The 27,587-nt window shown below is 40.1% G+C and overlaps 1 protein-coding gene and 1 long non-coding RNA gene across 6 annotated transcripts in view; one reads left to right on the forward strand and one right to left on the reverse strand.

Annotated features, from left to right (window-relative positions):
* Positions 1-24,758, forward strand: part of LOC311598538 — a 56,214-nt gene extending 31,456 nt beyond the window's left edge. The window contains exon 3 of the long non-coding RNA XR_014779559.1: positions 24,198-24,758. This is a non-coding gene — a long non-coding RNA (uncharacterized lncRNA). The remainder of the gene's footprint in view (positions 1-24,197) is intronic.
* MINDY3 (MINDY lysine 48 deubiquitinase 3) overlaps positions 5,610-27,587 on the reverse strand; it is a 66,438-nt gene continuing 44,460 nt past the window's right edge. For 3 of the 5 annotated variants that reach the window (XM_084783669.1, XM_084783672.1, XM_084783671.1), the window contains 5 exons: positions 25,076-25,148; positions 15,211-15,283; positions 13,475-13,562; positions 9,213-9,284; positions 5,610-6,532 (listed from right to left, as the gene is read on the reverse strand). In XM_084783669.1, the coding sequence (XP_084639795.1) occupies positions 6,383-6,532; positions 9,213-9,284; positions 13,475-13,562; positions 15,211-15,283; positions 25,076-25,148 (456 nt within the window). In that variant the 3' untranslated portion in view covers positions 5,610-6,382. Of the gene's footprint in view, positions 6,533-8,004; positions 8,126-9,212; positions 9,285-13,474; positions 13,563-15,210; positions 15,284-25,075; positions 25,149-27,587 lie in introns of all 5 variants that reach the window. The other 2 variants (XR_014779558.1, XM_084783670.1) reach the window with 2 other exon arrangements.

Genomic DNA, 27,587 nt, shown 5'->3' on the forward strand with positions numbered 1-27,587 from the left:
TAATTGCTGCTGGAAGAGTGCTTTGTGGTTTGTTATCCATCCTAAATTCAGAAAGAAGTAGGTAGGTTCTAGTGGGTAGATTCCAGGGCCTGCGGTTGCCAGGCAACAACCACCATTTAGCTGTATCCACAGCCTGACCCTTTCATTTCCTTCTAAAAGCAGGAGAGGCGGGAAGTGGTGGGACAATAGTTTGTGAAACAGACCTGAACTTGGCATCCCCGGCTAGAATATTTGAACGCAGAAAGGGTGATACCCTCCTGTCCTACTCATGAATATTATAGACTCTCTGATGGTCTAGCCAAGGATCAAGGACAGGCTTGTATCGGAGTCCCTGCTGTCTCAGCATCAGGTGCTGCTTTCTGTCTTTTGTAGCAAAGGCACATGACCTCTCCTAAGTGCCGCCCATCTCTTTTGGGATGTTCTCTCTTGTGGACTGCTAGGAAGGTGTCCTTTCATCCTTCTCTTTGGGGGTGTCTGGTTTTGCACTCCAGCTACTCCTCCTGCTCTGACTGTGATGCCTCATTTTGTTAACAATATCCGGAGTATTTGCCCTTGATCTCTCCTCTTCACGCCAGCAGGCACCTGCTTTCTATAGTTTCCTGGAGGCATGAAGGACCTGGACAGGCTTATACTATTCAAGCGCCTCACTGCTATAGCCCACCCTCCTGCACCACAGAAGCCTGCTGCAATAGAAAACCCTGCCCCATCACTAAAGCTGGGGTCCTGCACCGGGGGATGCAGTGTGTGTGTGTGTGGGGGGGCAGTAGCTTGTTTCTCAGCCTTCCTTCCCAGCTTGTTGCCAGGGGCTTTGCCTTAATCTAGCAACCAGCCTTGCCTAAGATGTCATCAGTGTTTCTCCACCTCCCTCAGCAGCATCACTCAGGGAAGGTGGGATGCCAATCAGCTTAGTCTCAGTAGGGGACCTCCACTTACACTCCATCTCTGTCCTCAGGCTACACTAGCTACTGCCTTCCTGAGGACAATGGAGAGAAACTCTTTGAATCTTAGCATTTAAGGGAAAGAAAAATCACTTTACATAATTTGCCTCGCTAAGAGGGTGAAGATTATAAAGGCTGACAAATGGGTTATATGTTGAATAAGAGTTCAACATACCACTGTTGAGTCCCAGCTTTGTCCCATAAACTGCTACCAGAACTATAAATGCAGCTAAGATCTGTCTAGCTTTTGCCTCTGATAAGGTCCAAATTTACCAGCGATTAACAGTCAGTGATGTTAGAGCCCACTTCTAGACTTGACTATTTTAAATATTGTGGGTTTTTTTTTTTTGTCTACTGCACCATACATATGTGTATGATCTCCTTTACAGAGGAGCGCCTCACCCCGTGCCACATCACAGTTTCAGTGAGGATCATTTTTGATAAAGGTGATACTTTTGAGTATTTACTTTGAGCCAGAATAATTTATTTTGCAGGTGGAGATAACAGGACAGAAACAAGTACGGAATCCAAGGCTCTGTAGCTGGTGAGTGGTAGTCCCCTTGAGGGTCCGACCCTTTCAGGGATCCCTGGTTTGTCTCCCAGCTGTAATACCTGAGAAGTGCTGTGCAGTGTGGTGAGGACCTGGGGACTCAGCTAGTGGGAAGACACAGTGTGGGCAGTGAGTGGGCATACAAGAAGTGGAACAGACACGCATTATTTTGTTTCCCCAGAGCACAGTGGTTTTGACACGGTATATTTCCCTCACTAAAACTGTGTATTTATAGGCAAAATGTTTTAATTCCACAAGGCAGCTGGGAACTGCTCATATTTGCTCTGCCACTCAAAATATGTTGAGAATTAGTCAATAGTTTTAATTTGTAACATCCGTGTAGTGCAAACAAGACAAGAAGGGCATCAGCAGGCAAGGAAAACCCATGGCAAAGTGTAAAAACTGCATTGACGGGAGTGAGTGTTCTTCAGTGGGCGTTTGAAGTATTAGTTCTGATTTGGGTGTAGTGAGAAGCTCGTTTATCTTATACTGAGACAAATTTCTGGTGGAAATTTTGTCCTGCTTAGGTTAACTGTTGCAAGTTACATCTACTCATAGGGTGACGAAACATCAAATTGCAACAGGCCATAATATGTGGACTTCTTCAATTAAGTGGCACTTATAATTTGTACATTATATTTTATGTAGATACAGGGCATACTCAAGTGCTGGCAAGTCACGTGCAAATCAAACTTTACATTATCAACTTTGATGTGGATAAAATAGTTAAGAAAAAGTAGGCAACTGAGTTCTTACCTGACTCTGAGCTGGTGTGACTCTGTGTGGCTGGATGTGTGCGTGTGAAGATCCATGCTTCCCCAGCGAAGAGGAGGCAAGCAGAGGGCACAGGCATCCTCTAATGAATGCTAGAATGCTTCTTTTGGTACTTACCTAGTATGTGCAGCCCGTCCCATCAATTCCTGGGACTGAAGGGGAGGTTTCTTTTCTTTCTTTTCTTTTCTTTTCTTTTTTTTTTTCTGAGACAGGGATGTTTATTTTCAACCACTTTACATGTAAAGGAGTCTTACAGTAAGTGAATTGCTCATGTGTATACTGGGAGCAAGTGGTCAGAGTTGAGACAAGGCCTTGTCTTTACTGTGCTGAATGTGTACAGAGTCCTTGTGCCTTGGCCAGCGTCTTCGTTAGGGTTACTCTTGCTGTGATAAAACACCATGACCAGAAACAACTTGAGGGGGTTGAGGGGAAGGGTTTTTCACTCACAGTCCCATATAACAGTTCATGATCAAAAGCAGTGAGGGCGGGAACTGATGTAGAGGCCATGGGGGGTGTTGCCTACTGGCTTGCGCAGTCTGCTTTCTTACAGAAGTCAGGACCACCAGCGCAGGATGGTACCACCCACAATGGACTGGGCCCTCTTTCATCAATCACTAAATAAGAAAATGCCCTACAGGCTTGGCTACAACATGATCTTATGAAGACATTTTCTCAATTGAGGCTCCCTCCTCTCTGAGGACTCTAGCTTGTGTCAAGTTGACATAAAAGTAGCCAGTACAGACAGCATGGGTGATGTTAACTGTTCTCAAGGCTTCCATTAACATGGTTCAAAGTAGTTCAGTTTAGGGCTGATTAAAGTCTGCACAATTTCAATTTGGCTGCCCCTTTCTTTATGATTGACAGGAGTTATTCTGCACAAACTTTGTGTGTGTGTGTGTGTATACAGACATATATACATATACAGTCTATCCAGAGCAAATATATGTGTTCACACATGTATGTAGATATCTACCAGGCACACACACACACACACACAGAGAGATAGAGAGATAGATAGATAGATAGATAGAGAGAGAGAGAGAGAGAGAGAGAGAGAGAGAGACATAGGTCACATAAAAAGCTTGGATAAACTAGAAATATCGATGTGTAGGTATACAAATATACATAATGTAAGACACAAGTGTTTCAGTAGTTTGCTTTATGTGTGTATATATGTATATGCATGTATACATACACATTTAGGACATATAACAAGCAAGTATTTAAGAGCATTTGCCAATGATTTCATCCAGGTTAGGTGTTTCCTTGTAGGGAATGTACTCAACTACTGATTTTCTTTAGCCAACATTGCATTTTTGGTGCCAATTCTGTTATTTTGGCATTTAACTTAAAATTTTTGCAGACGATAACTTGTCATTTCCCTCAAATCATTTTAATGTTTAGTATAATATAAATGCTATATTTATTGTCTTTCATTTTTTTTCTCATTTTTAAAAAGCAGCCTTAGCTATTGTAGTATCTGATTTCATTGCCCTTTCTATTGAGCCTTCCAGTCAGTGATTTTATGACTGACCACAATCTAATTTTAGGCCATTTTGTCACTCTTCAAATAAGCCCCAAACCTAGTAGCAGTCAGTCAGTCCCCAATCCAGCTACCATGTGCACCCCTGTGCCAATATTAGCGCCTGCTAGCCCACTTTCTGTGTGTGGGTCATTTGTTCTGAACATTTCAAGCAAACTGGAGTTATGGCCCTTGTGACTGGCTTTACTTAGTGCAAGGCTTTCAAGATTCACCTATGCTTTAGCATGTACCACCATCCTCTCACATTTGCAGATGGTATTTCACTGTGTCTTTATACTATATTTGTTTACCCATCATCAGTTGGACATTTAGGCTGAGTCCATTTTTCCCCCCATGGTAATAATGCTGGTCTGTAAGTTATCATAGAACCTTTGTATATACATTTTCATCATTTCTTTTGGGAACATACTTTGGCTGGGGGGTGGTGGTTCTTGGGCCATATGCTATCTTGATATTTATGCTGTTCTCTAAGGTGGCTTTATCATTTATAACCTCAGGGGTATGTGAGAGTTCCTGCCTCTGCATCCTTGTCCAGTTTAGCTGTGTTTCTGATTTAGCTTGCTTAACAAGTGTTGAGTGTATCATGGCTTTGATAAGTATTTTGATATGTATTTCTCTAATGCCCACTTTAGGTAAGAATCTTACATGTTTACTGGACATGTGAACACCATGTTAGAAGGAATATCTCTGCAAATCGTTTGAAAACCCGAGTTATGAGGTTTTTCTACATGCTATAAAAATTCCTTTGAGCTATGATTTACAAATACTTCCTGTTATTCTATGGGTCATTCTTTCCCTGTCTTGATGGTGGTGTCTGGACACATTTTAAATTTTGATGAATACTAGACCTTTTCGTTTTGGCCAAATCCAGGGTCACTAAAATGTATCCCCATGACTTCTATTAGTTTCTTTCACAGCTTTAGCTTTGAAAAGAGGACATATGATCACATAAAGTTAATTTTCAAGTGAGGTGTGAGGTAGGGGTCCAAATTCAATCTTTTGCCTTTTATCATTTTTACTTCCTGATATTTCCTTTAGGTTTCCAATTATAAGCTTTCCCTTTTTTCTATATTTATTGAAAATTGATATTCATTGCTAAGCATGACATTAGTAACTTGCCCTGTCATACTTCCAATAGCATTCACTAAATGTTCTACTATAACATTTATTCTAATTCCCTCTGGATTTTGGGCTACTTAAAATGTGTGGTTTAATTTCTAAATTTTGGGGGAGTTTTCTAGACCACCTTTATCTCGCAATATGCATTATTTTCGATGACTTACATGTAGACACTTCACAAAAACTTACTTCAGCTACTTCCAGCAATATGACTGGCCCAGTCACACCTGTCACTGTGTCAACACATCTAGCGATGATGCCAGCCATGGCTTCTGGGCATTTCAGCTGAGTCTCCAGATGAGCAGCAGGCACGCTCCGTCTGTACTGTGCAATGTTTCCTTCCAAAGACAGGGTTTCATGTGGCCTCAATCTCACCCTGAACTTCTGCTCTTTACTTTCAACTCTGTGCAGGTATGGGATACTGTGCCCAGTTTTGCGCTGGGCTGGATACTGAGCACAGGGCTCATGTATGACAGGCACCCTACCTACTACTAACCTACATCCTCAGCCCTCACTCAAAGTGCTGAGTAACAATTTGTAAGATTCCTCCAAAGTATCATGCTGTGCCACTTCATGCAGCAGCAGTAAGAAGACGTCGTGAGCAGCAGTTTACAGGGTGGAAGGCAGAAGTGTTTATAAGCATTTGTTGATCATGATGAGCCACTAACATAAAAGGGCAAGCATGTAATTAAAGGAAAGTCTTTATTTATATGGTGTTAACTGGGATCATAATAAATAATGCAATATGCTAATGTAACAACAGCTGTTCTCATGCATTTACCACGCTTATAAGCATTACAAGAGAGCTGGCTTGCAGGAACAAAGGTGGAGAAGTGTATTTAGCAGTACAGTGAAAGTTACAGTGTTAAGACCACCGAGCAAACAGATTCTTTCCCCATCCCTGTAAAAAATACAGTGCACCTCTGAGCAAACAGGAAGTTCCCACAAATTATCCTTTTTTTTTTTTTGTAAACATGCTAGTAGGACAAGAGCTGATAATTTGATATTTATTAGCATTTCTCATGGAAAACAGATTTCAGCAATGAAAAACAAAAATAACAAAAATTAACTTCTGCATTTCGGTGTGGAGGCTGCTAAAAATAATACAATAGAACGAACCTGAATGAAATGAAATCCCAGGCAGATTTTTGTGACTGATTCTCATTATAAAAATGCTATAATATTGCGTTTGTAATCCGGTAACAGCCAATTACCTGACTGCAGAAGTGATGAACTTTAATTAAAGCTTAATTTTGTTAGTAAATTTCACAGAAAGGATTAAAATAGGATAACCTTTAACATAAAGCTTTAGAACAAATAATTTAAACATATCTTAAACACTGAAAATGTGTTTTTAATTGTTATTTACAGTTAATCAACAATACCAGTGTTTAGCTTTATGTAGCCAGTCATGAATTCCCCCTTTCAACACCTGTTTTTACCATCTTACTTATGAACTCAATTGAGTGAAGGAGAGCGGTCTGTTGCCCACAGCAACTCAATGTATGGCCATTTGGTTTGGAGACAGCGTTTAATAGGAGTGTCATCTGTCTGTAGCATGGGGTCTTCAAAACCCATAACAACTGCAGTCCCTTCAACATACATTACCTGTTGAGAGGAAAAGCCAGTAAGGTCAGTTAATGTTCACAGCAAATTCTCACATGGCTACAGACAGCTTCACAGGCAAGTATGTGTCTAAGAGCTCGTTATGTGGAACTTTACATCTAATTGCTTGGTAGGAATTATACGCAACTATTGCATCTGCAAAATAAATTTGTGAATGAGATGGTGACACAAATCTTAATTGTTAGTTAACTGGTGTAAAATTTAGAATTCAAGATCAAACTAAAACGAACAAAAATAGGTGAAATCACAAGCCATAAACTTTTAGATAAAGAAAACATCATTCTTCTATGATGGACAACAGGGCGTTTCTTTCCTAGTGCCCAGACTGCTTGTTGTTCTCCCTCTGGCCAGGCTACTGAGGCAGCCGGGTGCTCCTGCTACTCAACGAGCATGCCGTGCACTCGAGCACCTCCTCTTCTACTTCAGTGCACAGACTGCATGTTCAGATTTGAAGATGACTTGCATGCTTCTTAATGGATTCTGCTGTCTCGGGACTGAATGTTTTTGAAATGGCAGTTCTTGAGTATATTTTATGTGAAAATAATGGAGGGGAAAAAATCACAAAAGATGTGAGGACAGACACAAAAGTCATGGAAGAGTGGCAGAGCAAACTAACCTGTGGCAATGATCACATTTAATAAAATTTGATGGGAAGACAAACACTATTTTGCCTTTTTTGTAAAAATAAAACACTTGAAATTATTTGACATACCAGTAGAACCCTACTTCACTATCAAGGCTTCACTGTGTATATTAAGCACTATGTAACTGAAAGGAGTGGCTATGAACTGCCCTACTCCAAAGTATGTAGTTTTACCTACTCAGCGGCTGATACACATGATGGCAACTATGTTCTAACATAAAAGCCATAAGCTAATGTGACCAAAAAGCCAAAAGAAACAAGTTCATCCATCTTCAACAAGAGTTCCCTTAAAAACGCAATTGATGCAGGAAAGGAATATTTTATATTAGGTCACATAATTTGGTTTATGAATTTTACTTTTTAGGGAAGTCCAAAGGCATTAAGGTGAAATTCATTTTTTTCATATTAAAATTACAACTCACATTTTCAACCTCGAAACAAAAGTGCTACTTTCTAAAAGGTTGTGTGAAAGGAATATGAGTCAAGATAGGACCTGTTTCTCCAGTTGCTTACAGCATCAGAGCAGGAAGCCCTTGGCAGAGCAGTGCGATCTATTCTGTGGTCTCCACAGTGTTTGCTGCATTGCAGCCTGGACGAGCATTCTCCTGTGTCTTGGGTGGTCCCTGACTGGGTACTCAGCCCTGTTTCTAACCTGTGCATAACTGCAGGGCTCCATACGTTTGCATAAATGGCATGCATGCGTGCTGTCGGGTTGTTATGTTGTATGTCACGTTAATAGTCTGTATGCCTCCGCTGCTGCTCTTGTGTTAGTATGTCAGACGCTGGTCACAAGCACAGTTTGAAAACTTACTATATACAGGTAGCGTGGCCAGGATTGGGAATCAGGAGGGCAGTCCCAACCCCAGCTCTGTCAAGGACTTGCTGTGTGACTCTGGCTGAGTCACTTAATCTCCCTGTCTCAGAGGCCTCATCTGTAAAATATGGATAATATTTGACTACCTTGCAGGGATTGTGGCAGTGAAGTAATATTTAGTGATGATGAAGCTAGGCAAAACTGCAACAACTAGATGAGACTCATTGACACAAACAGTAAGAAATAGCACCAGAGGTTTCCTGATGATTGTACTGTTACGGAGAACAATAGGCTGGGAAAAGATTTGTGATATATGAAAGGTTTTGGGTTTTATTTTTGTTGTGAAAATAAAAGTAAAATGTAGCCCCTTAGTTTGGTTTTACTGACGTAGTGTACCTAATTTACATTACCACCTACTTTCTGGAGCCCTCTGCGAACCAGCCTGAGATCAAACTGAAAAGGCACTTATTTCTTCTACTACTGGCCACACCTACTGTGGCTGTTTCCTGAGTAGATGCAAAGACAAAAGACTTGCCACAAGAACATAAAAGTGGCCTTTCACTCAAAAGAGTCAAGTGCTCAGACTAACTTTTTCCTTGACCGAGGCTGGTGCACTCGGACACAGGGCTTGGAAAGGAGAGGGACAATGCAAAAGGGCTAAAAGCAGAGGCTCTGGGCTACATTGGACAAGTTTCCACGCTAGCTCTGTCACTTCCAGGCCCTGGACAAGCTGCTTACCTGCGCTTAGGCCCCTCTGCAACACAGACAGATACAGACAATACTGACCTCAGAAAGTGGTATGAAACTAAAGATTAGGTAAATGCACAATAAAGCCATTTTGCAAATAAAAAAAAATTCTCAAAAAAAAAAAATCAGTGTTGTCTACTTCAGTATTTAAATGGATGAGTAACAAACAACCTTTTGTGGATTACCCAGAATTGCTGATTTGGAAATAACTCCACAGTGCAGAGAGAGTAACACAGTTATTTTGCCACAGTGACGTCATCACTCCATTGTTCAATGTACAGCTTGAAGGCAGATTATGTCTCAGTCAAACTGAAGCCAGCCAGTTCTAACACACACGTGGCAGTAGAGACTCCTGGAACATCATCCTTAAGTAGCAGCTGCAGGGGACTCAGACATATTTGGCCCTCATGTAGTTCATCAACCCAGCTCAAGACAAATTACTATGGGAATTCTCATACCTTTTCATTATAATTTGACTGCTTCAATCCATTGTAGTGGTAGACAGTAAAAGATTCTGGACCACTGGAGCCCTATTATAAATAAAGTACTATTAAAACTTTAAAGTTATATCTTTTTATCAGGCAATTTCTAATGAACAATGAATATAAAGATGAAAATCTCTTGTTATTGGGGAATCACTTGCTAAAGACAAGTTGAATAGAGTCAACTGCCAGGAAAGCTGAGAAAGGAAACAGCTGCCTCAGGAAGCAGAGAAGTCCCGACCAGCAAAAGCTCTTTTGTGCTTGCTCATGTCTCTAAGTAGATGTATGTATTGCATTAAAACAAGACAAGATCCTAACAAATATCTCCTAAAATACATTTCTGCTAAACATTTGCTCCTCAGCACGCAGCACATCAACCCCACCTCTACTGCAACCACAAATACACATGTACCAATATCTTCAGTTTGGTCCACCATATTGAATCAGAAGTTTCCATTAAAAAATACCATTTCACAGAAATCAAAACACATCAATTATGCCTAAGAAGACTTTATTCCCATTCACAGTGCCTGGGCTCCTAGCTGAATGTCCTGCAGGCAATTTTCCATTCCTCCAGCTTGTATTCCTAGCCATTTCTGACTTAAGTAAGAATGGGCATGAACTAAGCTGGGCCACAGCCCCTCACAGGATCTTTTCTACTTGGTGGGAGGTGGGCTGCTGGCAGCTCTTGCTTCAGATCCAAGCAAAAGATGGGCTAAGAGGGCGCGGCTTTAATAAGAGAAAGTGTCCCTTCCCCAAGCTTTCAGTTCCTGTGAGCTACGTCTTCCCTTTTGAGTTTTTTTTTCCCACTTGTGCTAAGAGCAAGCACAGATCTCCAAACAACGCAGGTCTCAATATGCTGTTCAGTCTGACCCCCAGCTTCTGAGTTCTGCCTCAGACAAGAATGACACCTTCCTTCCTTCCCTTTTCTCTCTCTCTCTCTCTCTCTCTCTCTCTCTCTCTCTCTTTTTTTTTTTTTTTTTTTTTTTTTGAGACAGGGTTTTTCTATGTAGCCTTGGCTATCCTAGACCAGGCTGGCAGATCCGCCTGCCTCTGCCTCTGAGTGCTGGGATTACAGGCAGGTGCCACTGCATCTAACTCTTATTTCTTTCTAAAATTCTCCCCATCTTTTATTTCCTAAGATCTTACTTCCCTGTAAAGTTTTCTCTGACCACACCAGCTGAACTTCTTACCTCTCTGTGAGCTTTAAGTAAAAGCTGTCTCAATTAATTTGAGAGTAAGCCTCCTGTGACTTTCTATGATTGGGATGTTATTCTGGAAGACTTTACATTTTTACATTTACTTTTAATATTTCCCAAGTAAAACCTAAGCTGTCATAAACTGAATGTAGATGATCGTTTCCTTAATTGTACACATGAGTCACTGTGATTACTTAGTTGAGAAATTTGGGTCTTGATTTTCACAATCTGTTTTAACTTAAAAAATAAACATTTTCCTTACATCAGTGCTATTTGTATTATTGAGGGGGCTAACCAGTCAATTGGCACACAGAAGCACCACAAAGGCAGTGCAACGTTAGGAAGTCGCTTTGCCTCTGTAGCTGCATGACCCAGGTTGGGCTCTTGGCAGCCATGTTATCAGCTGAGTGACATTGGACCCTTCTCTTACATTTCCTAATCTTCACTACCAAAACCGGGTGGATAACTGCTCTCAATTTACAAGGCATACAGGATATGCTAAACGGAGACATCTGCTGTTCTCACTGTAAACAGTTGCCCTGCCATTCATAATGCGGCATCCTTGCACTGCCGCCATTTGAAGCATGCAAAGATTACTGCCTTAAATATTTCCCGTGCTGTCCTAACTTGTTTTTTGTAACTTATTTCACTTACTCTTAGGTAACTGAGCACATGTTTACTGAGTGACCCTTGTAGTCATCCTTCAGGTATGGTGGCAAAGTGAGCAATGGTGCTGGAATGCACTCTGGGTCCAGACAGGGCACCAGCAGCGTGGGTCAGAAGGGAAGGTAAATGTGACAGAGACAGTCTGAGTTCCCATAGGATGTGACCAGGTAGAAATGCGAAAGGTCTCCTGTGAGGCAGCAGTTCTAAGTCAGACTCCATGAGTCACTCAGAGGTGCGGCAGCATTGCTGTGCTCTGTCTCTAAAGTGCCCGAGGAGTCACTAGATCTAAGGAGAGCCTTGAGCATCTGCAGTTCTAACCAGCTCTTACATACTACAGTTTGAGAACCTACAGCTCTAAAGGAAAACGGTGGCAGGCTCACACGTGTCCCATGGGGCAACGAGAAAGCCAGGCTGGGATGCAGACCTTGCTCAGACCACAGGGAAGTATGCAAATAGTCAGAGGACTCAGAACACAGTACACCCAGTTAGGAGGAAAGGGCTGGTTCCTGTAGAACACAAGGCGACTAGGACGTTGCTCTACCATCTCAAGGGTAGTAACTATTACTGGAGTCGATGGGTTATTAAATAAAACAACAAGGAGGACGCACAGGTGGGCGCCCTAGGAGAAGTTGAGGAGAGGAGCTGGGGTAAGTATGATCACAGATATTGTATGAGATTCTCAAAGAATTAATAAAATATGAAAGCTATCAATTCCTGGTGCTAATAAGTTAAATTATTATTAATCATCATCTTGTAATTAACACAGTCACAGCCAAAAGAACTGGTTAGCTGTCTTATACCAGACAGGCAGTTTCAACCCCCACTGCAATATGAGCGTTTCATATTTAAAACTAACAACCAGTATTACTAATAATGTACTGGCATCGGCTTCTTGGGATATAACCACGGCCTCAAATATTGCAGAACTTTACAATGCTATAATCAATCACCCACGGATATAGCCAAAGTATGCTAGATTCAAAAATGGAGTTTTCAGAAAAGCCCAGTAGTTGGCATGTTAATGCACTGGATGGTAAAGTCCAACAATGTTAGGAAAAGGGTTACTTTGTTCTGTTTTGTTTTTTTATTGTTGTTGTTCTGCTTTTATTTATTTATTTCTATTTATTATTATTATTTTTTACTGTACTATTATAGTATTGACTGCTTTCTGTATTTTACCACTCACTTCCTTCATTCATCATAACCATAAGAAGCCTATGTCTTCGACTATTAGGACTGGATGCTGGTAATACTGATTACTCTGTTCAAGTCAGGGTTGTACCCAAGATTCAAATTAACAAGCATATCAGAAGTAAATAACTACACTTCTCTAAGTAGTTGAACAACTGGCATTTCCAGTGGGAAAGTTTAAACTGCTGATAGCTGATGATGTGACCATGGTTATTAAGCTGAATAATTCTGGTCAGTGGTGAAGCAAGTTTCACTTAGCTCAAAGAAAAAGACAGGTGCAGGATATAGAGATGGTGTGAGCACAGACAGAGCCCTGTTACCTGAGGCACCAAAGCCCAACAGAAGACATGTCCCCAGGGGAGTCAGGGCAGCTCCACTAAAAACAAAAACTGGACGTTCGTTCACCTTTCTCTTGTGGAACTCAGGCTCACTCTTAGGAGCCTCCTGCCCTTCTCTTGCTCGGCAGTGTCCTAAGATGCATGCTAGTCCACAGCAGCTCACTGGAGCATGAACTCAGGGATGGGGGGAAGCACAGTGCTCTTGTTCTTTATTTCACGCACTTCTAATTTAATCCTTCTTGTAGTATTACACTGTCCTCTGCCACCCATCAGAGTTCACAGTACACTGACGCCGTTAGAGAGCTGCATCACTGCAGTAACATCAAACTTCCACAGCACAGGGGCGCATGGCTACACCAGCACACATGCCACACATATATACTGTGCTGACATGCATACTCTGAGGACTACATTGTTGTACCAGGACACAAACCCATTGTATAGCACACACACACACACACACACACACACACACACACACACACACACACACTGTACTGGCACCTACCAGGTCAGAGCACTGCAAAGCTGTATTGGAATACAGACATACCCTCTGGGCCCTGCCTGTATCCCTGTCTCAGCATATATGCTGTCAGGGCACTTCACCGCTGTGCTGAAACACACACCCCCTTGGGCACTCTGGGTACTGACACGTACATGTTTTCTGAGCACTACACAGCTGTACACACGCATACATATCTTTCTGAACTCTGTATGGAAAGGCCTTTGTGTAATAGTGTTTTCTCAGTCTCACATATACATCTTAGGAAAAATAAATCCCTGTTCAAAGATGATCATATCAACATAACATATGAATCAATATATATTCTCTTGGATATGTTACCTGGTCAGGAAAAAATTCTTGAAGAAATGGACCCAACAATATGATTCCTAATCCTTCTGGATCTAATTTATTCTTCATGAGATTTATACTATAGGGGGGAAGAAAGAAAAACAGTGAATACCAAAGGAGACAAAACCCCACAAAACTATTTTGTTCTTTCATGATTAAATTTCTGGCACTACCCATTTGGATGCCAAAACCCTAAGAGCTGTTCTTTTTAGAACTTTAATGACAAATACACAGGAATGACATTTAATTTGCCAAAACTTGGTTATTTTTAAATCAGAGTAATCTGTTACTATTTAAAATTTAAATTATGACGATGACTTTAGACTATTGTTCCTTATTAGGTAAAGTAATTTAAAAACTAAGGCTTATAAATTCAAGCTGTAAACTCCCAAAGGCAGACTCCCTCTGCTCCCTAGGTATGGCTGATTTCAACAATCAAATGGAACATTTACTTTTCTAAAAACTATTTTAGGCTTCAGGAGTCAGAAAGAAACAAGGCAAGAGGCAATGGTACATCAGATAGGAAAAAATGCCTTTCAAAATGTTATGTAAGAAATAAATGAGATAGATGCTTAACATTCTTGGACAATCTCACTTGAACAAGGCTACAGGCAGTAAGGCTTGAGTCCAGCAAGCTACAGACAGTGGCATGGCCCTTGCTGGCCCAGTGACCACCTAAAGTGAACAGGCTCAGTACAGCCCTCTCCATTTAGGAGCAATTGAGGCAGGTGGAGAGTGTCACGGATGAGTAGAACAAGGAGGCATAGAAAAGTGGAGTGCAGCTTAAAGGGTTTCAAAACTGTCAATGGTGTTTTTAGGTGTTTTTCCCCCATCTAAATGCCAGGTTAAACTTAGCCTCTTATGTAACAAGCAAAGCACCATATTTGGGAATTACGATGCACTGTGGCTGATCAAGTTCCCCAGGACACTTCACCAGTGCTCCCGGTGGAGTCTGTGGCTCAGGCTGTAAGGGATGGACAGCTGGAGCAGTGGCCAGACACAGGGGGTCGAGGACTGTGCAGGAGGCCATGCTCGGAGTTTGGTGGGTGTCTTTATCTGTCTAACTGTCTCCCCCTTTCCTCTACCTGTGTTTAGACTAGGTCAAGTTCTGGGGTTTTTGTTTGTTTCATTAGAAATGGGATCCAAGTGGTGTGTTCAGGGGTAAAACTTTATTTTTAAAAAATGTTTTATGAAAGTTACGTCTGTGTGAAGTGTCTAGGCCGGTTCAGTGACACGTGGCCTCAGCACTAGGAGGTGCTGGAGCATGACCAGCACGGGCCCTCGAGCCCTGGTGGCACTTAGTGATCTATGCAAAGCCCTGAGGTTCAGCAGGCCTGAGGAAGGCCGTGAGTGTGATCTGAAACAAAGGCAAAGTCATTGTTTTCAACAAAACTGCATATATAAAATCTCAAAAAAGGAAGTCTTTCTAGAGAGGAAAAAAATCAAATTAATAATGAAAGACTTATTTTTAAAAGCAAGACAATCAATGGAGAGTCAAGAAGCAAGACTATGGTAGATATGTCTGCCTCTGTAGGCAGACTGGATTAGGCCCTTCTCTCTCTCTCTCTCTCTCTCTCTCTCTCTCTCTATATATATATATATATATATATATATATATATATATATAATTTCTTTCTTTCTTTTTTTAAAGGGCAAAAATGTATATAATGTTTCAACTTGATGGAATCTTTTTGAGTGATCAAAATAACACTTCCAATTCCACTCACTACTCGGGGTCTGAAACAAGGTCCAAGGCTTTCATCACATCTTCTAGAAGGGAGTCAGCTATGAATCCATTATCTGGAAAAAAAAAACATTAAGGAGAAGTTGGAATAAGAGCGTTTGTGACCAGGGTCTGGGGAGGAAGGGAACATATTAGAGGAGTCAAGATTTCAAGAACTACATATGTTCTTATGTACTACAGAGCCTATTACTCCTAGGTACTCACTCAGATAAATTTTCTGAGGCACACAGGCAGAGATTTATCTGCAAGGGGTGGGGGAACTACTTAAGAACTCCAATTAAAGCTTAAATTTAAATTATTTTCTTTTAAAGCAGTTTCACAAACCTGCAAATGGGTCAAGACTCTTTCCACTTAAAATGACAACATAATTCAGTAATTAGGTAAATCCTTAAATTGTCATGAAGAAATCTAGCCAAAGGAATTATTTACAACAAATTCTGTTGTTTGTTTGAGACAGGATTTCACTGTGTAGCCCTGACTGTTTTGGAACTTGTTCTGTAGACCAGGCTACTCTCGAACTCACAAAGATCTGTCTGCCTCTTCCTCCCATGTGATGAGATTAAAGCCTGGTATAAATTCTGTTTGTTAGTCTCATTTTACTAAAATGTAGTGATCTAGTCCTATTTAGATAACTGATGGTGTAAAAGCAAAAAACAAACAAACAAAAAACGGTTTTAACTAATAACTACAGATTCAATTTTTTGAAAAGTTCAAACTAAACACAACAAAATAGCAACAACACATCCACACAAAAGCTTGTATATCTCGTGCTACAGTCTAGAACAGTGAGTCTGCTTCAACCTCCCCAACCCACAGGTCTAGCCTGTAACCCGTATCCAGTGCCCAGCCTCATCTGGCCACCCCTGCTTCTGCTGCCCCCAAACTTGAGGCTCCCATAGGAAGATGCCACCTGTCGATAATCTGCAGGCTCCTTGTACTCCGTATCTAACCTTTCTGCCCAGCCAGTCTTATCCATCTCATATGAGGGTCTAGCCAGGAACTCCCCCTGAGGGTCTGCTCCATGCATCTCTCCCAACTCCAGATCTGCCTTCATCTCAAGACTTAGATGAGAAATCACATCCTGTGTGCCAGCCCAGGCCCCAGGAGTTCATTTGACTAACCCAGATCTCATTGCAAAAAAACAAAATATGAGAGAGCAAAGCAGTACTTATGTCACCAAATCCAGCAGTCATATAGAGATTTTCTCCAATGATAATTAGCTACCTGAACTTCAGGACACAGAATTTTAATGAATCATCATAAACTTCATTTAAAAAATTGAAGTAGTTTTAAGAACAACTTTACCACTACCACAACAAAACCCCCAAGAAAACAAAAGCAAACCCATCTCCACGAACTTAGAGATAATGAACTTAAAAGAATAGACACATGACTAATGCATGTCCCCCCCCCAAAATTATACATAATGCTGACAGAAATAATAAAAATAATATAGGAGCTGAAAAATAAATTCAATGAAAAGAAATATTAAAAAAAAAAAGCTGAACCAAGGATGGAATTGAAAACCTGAATAACCAAAGGGAGAGCCTTACAAGTAGATTAACCCAGCAGAAGATAGACAATCAGAACTTGAAGATAAAAATCACAAAAACAAACAAACAAGCAACAACTCCCCCAACACACAAGAGAGTAACATGTAAGAAACGTAGGACACACAAAAAGACTAAACCTTTGAATTACAAAGACCAGAGTGAAGAATCCCATGTCAATGGCATATACAGGATTTTTCAACAAAATTATACAAGAAAACATCTCCAAACTAAGGAAAGACATATCCATACAGATACAAGAAGCACATAGAACACCAAATAGACAAGATGAGGAAAGAAAATTCTCAGAGCATACCATACTTAAAGTGTTGAAAGGGGAAAACCACAAATCACATATAAAGGGAAACCTATTAGAACAACAGCTGATCTTTCCGAGGAAACTTGGAAAGGCAGAAGAGCTTGGAGCAACACACTCTAAGTTCTAAGGAACCAAGACTGCCAAACTAGACCACTGTACCCAGAAAAACTATCTTTCAGAGCTGAAGGAGAAATAAAAAATTTCTTTGATTCAAACAGTCTAAAATACATACATCCAGCAGACCAAGCCTAAGCAAATACAAAAAATATTTTGGAGTGAAGAAAGGAATAAGTAAAAAGAAATTTAGTAAATAATTACTAAAAACAAATTACTAAGGAGAATACAATCAACAACAATAAAAATACAAAATTTAACAACACAATGATTAAACTCGACATACAATTTTCATTAAAATGTTAAATATTTACAGCCTCAATGCTCCAATCAAAAGACTCAAGTTGGCTGGATGGATCAAGGCAAATCCATCTATCTGCTGTTTACAAGAAAACTTAACATTAAAGACAAGTACTACTTTAGAGAGAAAGGACAGACAGAAGTACCCCAATCAGTGGAATTAGGCAAACAGACACTGATATTCTAATGTCTGACAAAATAGTCAAACTAAAGCTAATTAGACAGGTTAAAGAAAGATACTTGATTATAATAATTAACCAAGAGGATATTATTATCCTAAATGTATATGCATCAAACTTTGGGGCAACCAATTTCATAAAGCATACTTCTAGAATTAAATACAGAGATTAGCCTTAATCCATTAATAGTATGTAGTTTCAAACCCTACTTTCTTCAAGAAACAGGTCATTTGGAAAAAATTCCAGAGAAACATCAGAATTAAATGACATCATACATCAAATGGTCTTAACAGATACCTACAGAATACTCTTCCAAAATACCAAAGAATACACATTCCATTCAGCAGCCCTCAGACACTTCTCTAAAATAGATATTGACCTGGGACACAAATCTTAAATTTAGAAAGACTGAAATAATTGACCATAATACAACAAAATTTAAACACCAAATAAATCTCTAATAAGTACCCAAACTTATAAAGATTAAACAACTGATTACTGAATAATAAATGAGTCAAAGAAGAAATAAGATAATAAAAATACTCCTGGAACTAAATGAAAATGAAAACACAAAACCTTTGAGACACATTAAGGGCAGTTTTAAGAGGGAACTTTATAGTCCTCAGCACCTAAATTTAAAAGAGAATACCAATAAATAACTTAATGATACATCTCAAAAATTTGAAAATCAAGAACAAACCTAACTCAAAACCAGTAAACAGCAAGGAAAAAAAATCAGCAAGAAATTATTTGAATAGAAACATAGAAAACAATCAACAAATCCAAGATCTGGTTCTCTGAGATGATAACAAGACAGACACTTGGCTCCACTAAATGAAGGAAGGAAGGAAAGAAGGAAGGAAGGACAGACAAAACCAAATTAACAGAGTAAGATGTTAACACAATAAGAAAGGGAAATATTACAATAAACACCAAAGAAATTCAGATCATAGAGGAATGCTTTAAAAACGTGTACTGCATTATGTAAATGTAGTTTTTTATTTCCTCAGATGATGGGATAAGGTAAGAGCCATACTTAAGCTCAACAAATCCATGGCTTGGGCTGAGCGGGTTTGTATCTAAATAGCCCTTGGCCTAGCCTCTGAACAATCTAATCTTCTGTAAGCCCAGACCTTGAAGGCTTCAGCTTCCAGCCTTGCCTGTTTGTTAACCTAAGCCTAGAATATTTTCAGCCTCCAAGAATTACTTCTGAATAAGCTTATCCTTTCTAGCTCTTTCTAAACTCTGGCTGGCTGGTTCAACTTAGCTGTTCTGGCTCAAAACTCCTAAGCTGACTGATTCAAACCAGCTTCTCTCCACTTCTCACTGAATCGTTCTGCTTGGAAAAACTGCATCTGAACTCAACTGTACTCAACTGAATTGCACCAAACTGAACTGAACTACTCTGTACTCCCAAACTCTATTGTACTGTCTCCATGAATTCTCCTGCTTGCTTTCTCCACAGTGCTCTTAAAGTAGCTTCTCTTTTCTATCTGTTCTTGTGAGAATTAGGCTTATCCAATCTCTGCCTCATCCTGTCAAATCTTTCTCTGATTTATCTCTTTGTCTGCCCCTCTATTAGATGTCACTGTTTTGGAATACAGGTGTGTACTAAGGGTGTGTCTGTATCCCAGCCAGATCACATAGACCTAGGGCTTTGGATGTCATCCCTTGCCAAAGCAGCAATGTTGCTGGATTAAAATTCCTCTACAACATTATGTTGGATGCTACACCCAGTGGCACATGCTTGTAATCCCAGCACTCTAAGAGGCAGGTGGATCTCTGTGAGGTTGAGGCCAGCCTGGTCTACCAAGGGAGTCCAGGACAGCCAAGGCTACACAGAGAAACCCTACCTCAACAAACAAACAAAATTATATTGTTAAATTGAGAGAGAGAGAGAGAGAGAGAGAGAGAGAGAGAGAGAGAGAGAGAGAATATGAATATAGGGAATGAATTTCTAGATTAATCCAAACCACTAAAATTAAACTAAGTAGAGATCAACAGCCTAAACAGACCCATAACAAATTACGAGCCTGAGACAGTAACAGAAAGTCTTCACACTAAAAAAAAGTCTAAGACCAGAGGGATTCCTAGCATAATTCTACTAGACCATCAAAGATCTATGATCAATCCTTCTTAAGTTATTTTAACAAAGAAAGAAAAGAGAGAAAGAATAAAAAGAAAAAGGGAAATAGAAGGAAAACTCTTTTTTTTTTTTTTTTTTTTTTTTTTTGGTTTTTTGAGACAAGGTTTCTCTGTGTAGCCTTGGCTGTCCTAGACTCGCTTTGTAGACCAGGCTGGCCTCGAACTCACAGCGATCCGCCTGCCTCTGCCTCCCGAGTGCTGGGATTAAAGGCGTGCGCCACCACGCCCGGCCTAGAAGGAAAACTCTTACTCCATCTATAAAGGCAGTATCACTTGAATACCGAAGTCATGTAAAGACATACACAAAAAGAAAACTCTAAGATATATCCTCAAAAAATATAGATTAAAAAATCCTTAATAGAATACTGGCAAGCCAAATGCATATATCAAAAAGATTATCTACCATAACCAAATTGGCTTTATGCTAAAGATGCAGGGATGGTTGAACACATGCAAGTCAACAAATGTAATAAGTCATGTAGAATTAAAGACAAAAATCACATGATCATCTCAATAGATGCAGAAAAATTGACAAAATCCGATATGCTTTCATAATGAAAGTCCTAGAGAGAGTACAACTAGAGGGAACACACCTCAAAATTCTATCAGAAAATTACTATAAATGATGAACAATTTTAGTCAAGTGGCATCCTACTCTACAAATACTTGCTCAACCATACTGATTGCTGCTCTAGTCACAATAGCTAGGAATGGAAATAATCCAACTGTCCTTCAACTAATGAATGAAAACTTCGTACATATACACTACTGTGATGGTTTGAATAAGAATTACCCACATAGGCTCAGATATTTGAATGCTTAGTCAACAGGGAGTAGATCTGTTTGAACGAATTAGTATGAGGAGGTGTGGCCTTGTTGGGGGAAGTGCCATTGGTGGTGGTCTCTGCCCATTTGCACATCAGGACGTCATGCTCTCAGCCGCTTCTCTAGTACATGTATGCCTGCATGTTCCCCAACTCGATGAAATGGACTAAATCTCTGAAACTGTTAAGAAAGCTGTTAACTACATGTTTTCTCTTTTAAGAGTTGCCTTTGTAATGGAGTCTCTTCACAGCAATAGAACAGTGATTAAGACAACTGTGGAACACTGTTCAGCTACAAAACAAACAAAACCATGAAAATAGCAGGTAAATGGATGAAACTAGAAAAAAATCATAGAATAAGGTAACTTATACTCAGACAAATGCCACAGGTTCTCTCTCATCTGTGGCTCCTATGTCTAAGTCTCTAGTTGTGAGTATATAACCTGGAGCAACCACAGAACCAGGGCAGGTAAAAAGGGACCATGGGAGAAGAGGAAAGGGCAAGAGCAACAGAGAGGGGAATAGCAGGGTATAGTGATTTGAAAGAGGAAGTGTGAAAAAATGGCAGGGGGAGGTGAATTAAAGATGGCGAAGGGAGATAGATACAGATGGAGGCAGAATAATACAGTAATGATAAGGATATCTGAAGAAGCCATAAGGAATCATATTATTATCTATTTACCTAAAATTAAATATATATATACATATACATATTCAGTTTACAAGAAAATTCCCCACATGGGTTGACAATGCTCCTCATAGACTAACATAAGCCCCAAAAGCAGGCATGAGAAATGGCCCCCCTCATTTTGAGCTGCTGGCCAGGGTTCAAGAGACTCCCAACTATTATAGGGTTTTGTTATTATCCTTGGTTGCCTCCCAGAGGTTGAAGGTAAGTAAGTCTCTATTGCTGAAGACACCATGCACTTTGGACAGAGGACCCACAGAATCAGAGTTAGATCTAACCTGAAAACTTCTTCCCTGAGACTAGCTTTCATGGTACCAGAAGGTGTTACTGAAGGTTCCAAGAGAGGGAAGCAACCAGTACCTCTGCTCAGCTATGATGTCAGCATGGCACGATAACTCTAAGAGTGTAATAGAGGCACATATATCCTGTTGGTAACCAACAGCTCTCTAATTGGACTTAAGGACCTCTCAGCAAGAGGGAGATCACCCCTCACTGGAAACCTAAGCAACTAACCAGAGCTAGTGAGATCATGGATCTTGGAGGAGAACCTACAACTGTCGCCTTATTAAACCAGCATAATTTCTAACTATATTCTAAGTATTTACCTTTATGACCACAGGAAAGTATAACTTTCATACCTTCATCAAAGAAACTTCTCTTTGTAACAAAAGCCATGTCAGAAAACCACAAGCTATCAAAATGCTGCCCAAGCCCAACTGACATCTACAACACAATCACTGCATGTAAGGCTCAGGAAACACTGCGCGTGGTTGGTGGGGTGGAAAAGAAAGATTGTATGAGCTGGAGGAAGTCTGCTGTGAGAATTCACCTCCTAGAAATGTCAGGGAAACTACACCCATCAAGTCTCAACAACATGGCTGCCTAAACAAGACCTGAACAAAGACGATACCTGAAGGGATGGAAGGGAAGGAGAAATGATGCGATTATTCATAAGCTTAAAATATTATAAAGAAATTAAGTGTCAACAACAAAAAAAAGGTGACCCAAACTCTGCTGATGCCAAAATTATAATGACACAAGCAGAACCCTTTGTAGGGAAGTTAGAAAGGATAGCAGCTCTAAACAGTCAGTGGCTATCACCTTCAATGCACAGTACACAAGTACTCATTCCTGAAGACTGCCTCCACTTTAAATTAGCAGTCAACATAAGGTCTTTTTCAAGGACCAGATAATTTTCTAAAAAATCTTGTCTAAAAGTCCTACGCCTGTAACCAAATACAGAATAAAGGAAGCCATTGCTCACTGAGGATGCCTAATTCTATAGTCTACCAGGCAGGAAAGAGGTTAGGACTGTACAAAGGCCTTTCCTATTTGTAATCATCTTGAGCAGTATTCATCCTTTTCAAGACACAGTAAAAGTGCACAGAGTTCAATATGAAGGGCTAGTAGAACTATAACTTGCCCAGCTACAAATAACTTGATCTAAAGAATAAAATAACATGTTTGAAAGCACTATCAAAGACATTTAAGAATCTTGAAGACTCTAAAATACAGATTATTCTAATTGCTCAAGCGAAAGGAACATCAATATCCAACTATCAGCAGCAGTCTGATTTTAGTCAACCGTGTTAGAGTGGCTCCAGCACCTCTATGAGTTTAGCTGTAAAAAAGACATTGGTGATGCATGGAGAGGTCAAGACTTGATGATCTACAACACCTAGAGTCTACTCTTGGTTCTTAAAAATACACATGCACCTTTGACAGTGACACATACAAAGCTAGTTTAGCAACACAGCAAAAAAAAAAAAAAAAAAAAAAAGAAGAAGAAGAAGAAGGGATACTCTCTAATGCTTAGGTCCATGTCATGGTTCATGGCAAAGTTTTTGTGTTTGTTGGTGTGGGTGTGACATGTATTCATGAAGGTTTGTGTGCTCACATGTATGGGGGTCAGAGGTGGAAACTGGGTGTTTTCCTCACTCCCTTTCTACCTTATTTGGGGGAAGGGTCTCTCACTGAAGCCCAATGATTCGCTTTGGCTAGATGGTCAGTCTGCGAGGCTCCAGGGATCTTCCCATCACTGAGTGCTCAGCAGTGGGACCATGAGCACACACCACCATGGCTAGGTGGGTTCTCATGACAGCATAGCAAATACATCCCTAGCTGAGCCTTACCATCAGCCACATTCAAGGCATGGCTTTAATACATCCGTGGAGGTAAAATGTTTTCTAAGTTGTGATATTCCACACAAATGACAGTCACCATTATGTTTAGAAGATGGAATACGTACAGGTTGGAGAGACAGCTCAATAGTTAAGAACATTTGCTGCTATTGCAGAAAGTGCCAGGACTCATATTGGGTGACTCACAGCCACTTGTAATTCCAGCTATAGGGCATTTGAACCCTCTGGCCTCAGAGAGTACCTGCATACACATGGCACACCCCCTCCACCTCCACACACTTGGCATTCACATACACGCAAAAATACAAAATAAAAGTAAATCTTAAAAAAACAAAGCAGGTGCAAGATGTGGCCTCATAGAGGGAGTGGTGGTGGCTGGCCTGAAGTGCAAGTTCATTCATTGATTATCATGGTGAGAATGTAATATAATTCATATCAAGTAATATAATTCATGTTTCTACTAGAGGGAAAAATTAAGGAAAAATATTTTCATCACCAAACTTGTATGTGTTTTGCCTTAGTAGGACTATATAAACTGAAGTATTAAATAAATAGTAAGCGAACAAAATGTGTTCTTCTTCCTCAGGTGGCCATTGCTCTCTACACAAGTTTTCCTTAGTGAAGATAAGTTTTCTTTTCTCATCACTGACTGTGGTTAACCAAGCTTAGGGATTAGCACTGAAATAAATTTTCCTTTTTTGTCTTTTCAGTCACTTACAACAAAATCTGCTCTCTGATGGGACAGTGACAGCAGAAAACAAGAAAGTAGCCTTGCTAAGAAGAAAGGGCAGATTCTCAAGAGTAAAGAGCTTAACGCTGAAGACAAGAGGACACAAGAACAACTGAAGCTCTTCTGACTCCCAAGGACTCTCCTGGCCTAAGACTTCACTTCTATGTGGTAATTTACCACAGGATTTAAGTGTTCACTTTGAAGCTGTCTTTAAGGGAGGGAAATACAAGGTTAAAGCACAAGGTTTTCCTCAATACATAAACAAAAGGCCACTGAAACTCCTCAGGTGACAGTAACATTTAAAGTAAAAATGTGAAAATTTCAAAACTAATTTTGGTAGAATAAACATTATCAGAAGGTAAAAGATCAGGATGATAATATTCCACAGGACAATTTTTTTCAATTACTTGAGAGAGAGAGAGAGAGAGAGAGAGAGAGAGAGAGAGAGAGAGGCCACTGGAGTGACAGGTGAGCCAGCCTGTGGGTGCTGGGAACCACACTTGGATCTTCTGCAAGAGCAGCCACGCTCTAACTGCTGAGCCATCTTTCTAGCCTGATCTGCTTATTCAGTGTTCATTTGGATCAGGAAATAAGGAAGACTCCTGACCTTTGACATCTAGTATAAAATAGTAAGTCAACTTTAACTCAGGATTCCAAGAAACACAGTTACTCAGTGGCAAAATCTGAGGGGAGCCACAGTCTGCTATCTTTGCTGGTTAGTGTCTTGGTTTTCCATTTTTGTCACTTTCCCTAAGTTTTTTTTTCTTTAAGAACTGCCACATATCATTTGAATAGAATCTGAATATCAATATATCTTAAACACCGAGACATACAATGCAGTTGAGAGGATATTTTTACCTTCTGGATCATAGGTTTGAAAAACTCTTCTGGCTTGTTCAGAAGGCGCTTCAGGGGCAACTAAAGCCATGTCCTAAAAAATAAAATAAAATTAATACTGTCACCAACATTAACAAAAACAACATTAACAATAAACATTAGGGCGAGGTTGAGAAATGATGACATTTGATATCAGAATAAATGCTGCATAAGTGAGTGGCCAGAGAAATCACCAACTCTCCCTAGTGCTTAATTTCAGTTCTGAAGGATGGAAATGAGACTTTAACCACAGAAAACTGAGAGGATTTCATGCCAATGCTATAAAAGCAATTATTATAAAATTCAGTTTCAGCAAGTCCATGCCCTACTAGTGTATTTTATATTACTGCATATGTAAAGAGATAGAAAACTTAAAATATCCTCTAATTTCCAATGAATCAAAACTAAGACAGAAAGTATAACAAAATATACTCTAGTTTACAAGTAATCAAGACTATCAGATTTTTCTAACAGCAAAGACTAATATGGACAACTGCACACATAGTGTAACGACAGTTACCACTTTAGAAAGAATGACATAACAGATACATCAGGTTCTGCATGTCCAAGGAGACAGGCTATGGCACAGTTACTCCCACATAAATCAAGTTTCTTCAGCACACTGGGCATCACTGCTCATCAAAACTGCAGCACAGAAGCTCCACTGCACCTATCTGAGCCACTGTGAAATCTTACTTCTGTCTAACAAGAATGCAGAACTGAGGGCCCTGTGTTGATGACTGGTCATAGCTTCTGTCTAAGCTTTCACCTATATTTGTGAGCCGCACCTCATCAGAGAGCAGGCATCCCTTTGCACTGTCTCAGGACCTCAGCCAGGGCTACACAGCAAGATCATCTCAAACCAAATCAAACACAGAAAACAAAACACAACAACTTTGAGGAAAAATGTTAAAATTTAAAATGTTCTATGGGCAAATTTTCAAGAAAGCTCCTCTAACCTCTGTCCTCACCCATCCATACCTCATTCATAAAGGAAGGAACGGAGAGACCAGTAAGAGGGATTCGTACCTGATCCTGAGGACTAACTTCCTCAAGATGGGACAGCACGTTCCACTGTTATGAAACATCAGGAATGGGAATCAAACAACACAATCACACACGACTTTATCATTTTTATGCATTCCATAAGAGAATGGAAAAGAGGGCTTGCTATTCTGTATGACTCAGTAACGTATATTACATTTCCTGCTTCCCATCCTAGACAGAGATCTTTCCTGCATTTCCTGCTCATACGCACATGTTGTCTTTGGTTTAACTCTCAATGCTGTTCTGAATACACGATTCAGTTCCTTAATTGCTGGATATGTGAGCAGTGTCTAACCTTTTGCTGTCATAAACAATGCAACAAGCAAATGTGAAGGTATTATCTTATGCAGGCTTAATCATATTTGTAGGAGAGCTCTACAGTGGGTTGCTGGGTTAAAGGAAGAATGTATTTATAATTTTGGTAGACTGCAGACTTGTGGATTATGTTTGCTTACTTATTTCAAACACTGTTTTATTTTGGACAGAGTCTCACGTATACCAGGCTGGCCACAAGCTCTATGCAGCCAGGGATGATCTTGAACTTCTGATCCTCTGGCACCTGCCTCCTGAGCATTGGAATAACAGACATGCACCTCTCTCCAGGCTATAATAAGGGGCTAGGGGTGATCCCAGGCTTCATGCATGTTAGGTAAGCATTCTACCGACCGGGCTACATCACAATCCTCTTGAACAATTATTCTTAAAGCTCACATCACCAATACAGCCTTTGCTCTATTTCTTGGCTGAAACTATGATTGTCTCCCAGCTCTCAAGATTCAGGGAGCAACTGTAAACACCAGAGATACTATTATTCCTTAGCTGTCTATATTGTGTATTTATTCTAGTATAAACATTAGCCCCTTTAAGGCCATCTAGCCTCATCTCTGTTTACTTAACTAGTGATTTCCTGTAGCAGGAAAGCAGCGAGGGACTGACATATAAAGGGAATCCCCAATATCCCAGTCAGGAATCTGAATAGTGTGTCTGTTTCACGCAGCATTCTATGTACGATCAGCACAGTTATTTGATTGCACTAAATCTTAGAACGCTGTAACTTCACCTCTTCTTCATGTGCACTGAGACACGAGGCCTGTGCTGGCGAGCTGCTATGGAGTAACCGAGGCGGTCTTTACATTTACTCATCACACCTTTCTTCACTATAATGAAGAACCTCTGAAAGGTTCCCCAGTGCAATGGCTGCATCTATGAAAAATGCCATTTAGTTTGCAGATATTTTTATTGCCATTAAGAATCCCTCCAAACAATAAAATACAACTGACCTTCCAGCTTTTAGCGAGGTCTAAAGCCACTTCATAATCTATTTCATCCAGACTCTGTCTTGTTGATTATACTTAAAATGACTTGGGGACTATCAAGACATAGATTTTAATTAATCGTTAAATGTTCTCAAAACACACAGTATCATTTGAAGCTAGGCAGGTGGTGG

This window comes from Acomys minous, assembly GCF_964271855.1.
Source record: "Acomys minous genome assembly, chromosome: 5".
NCBI lineage: Eukaryota > Metazoa > Chordata > Mammalia > Rodentia > Muridae > Acomys > Acomys minous.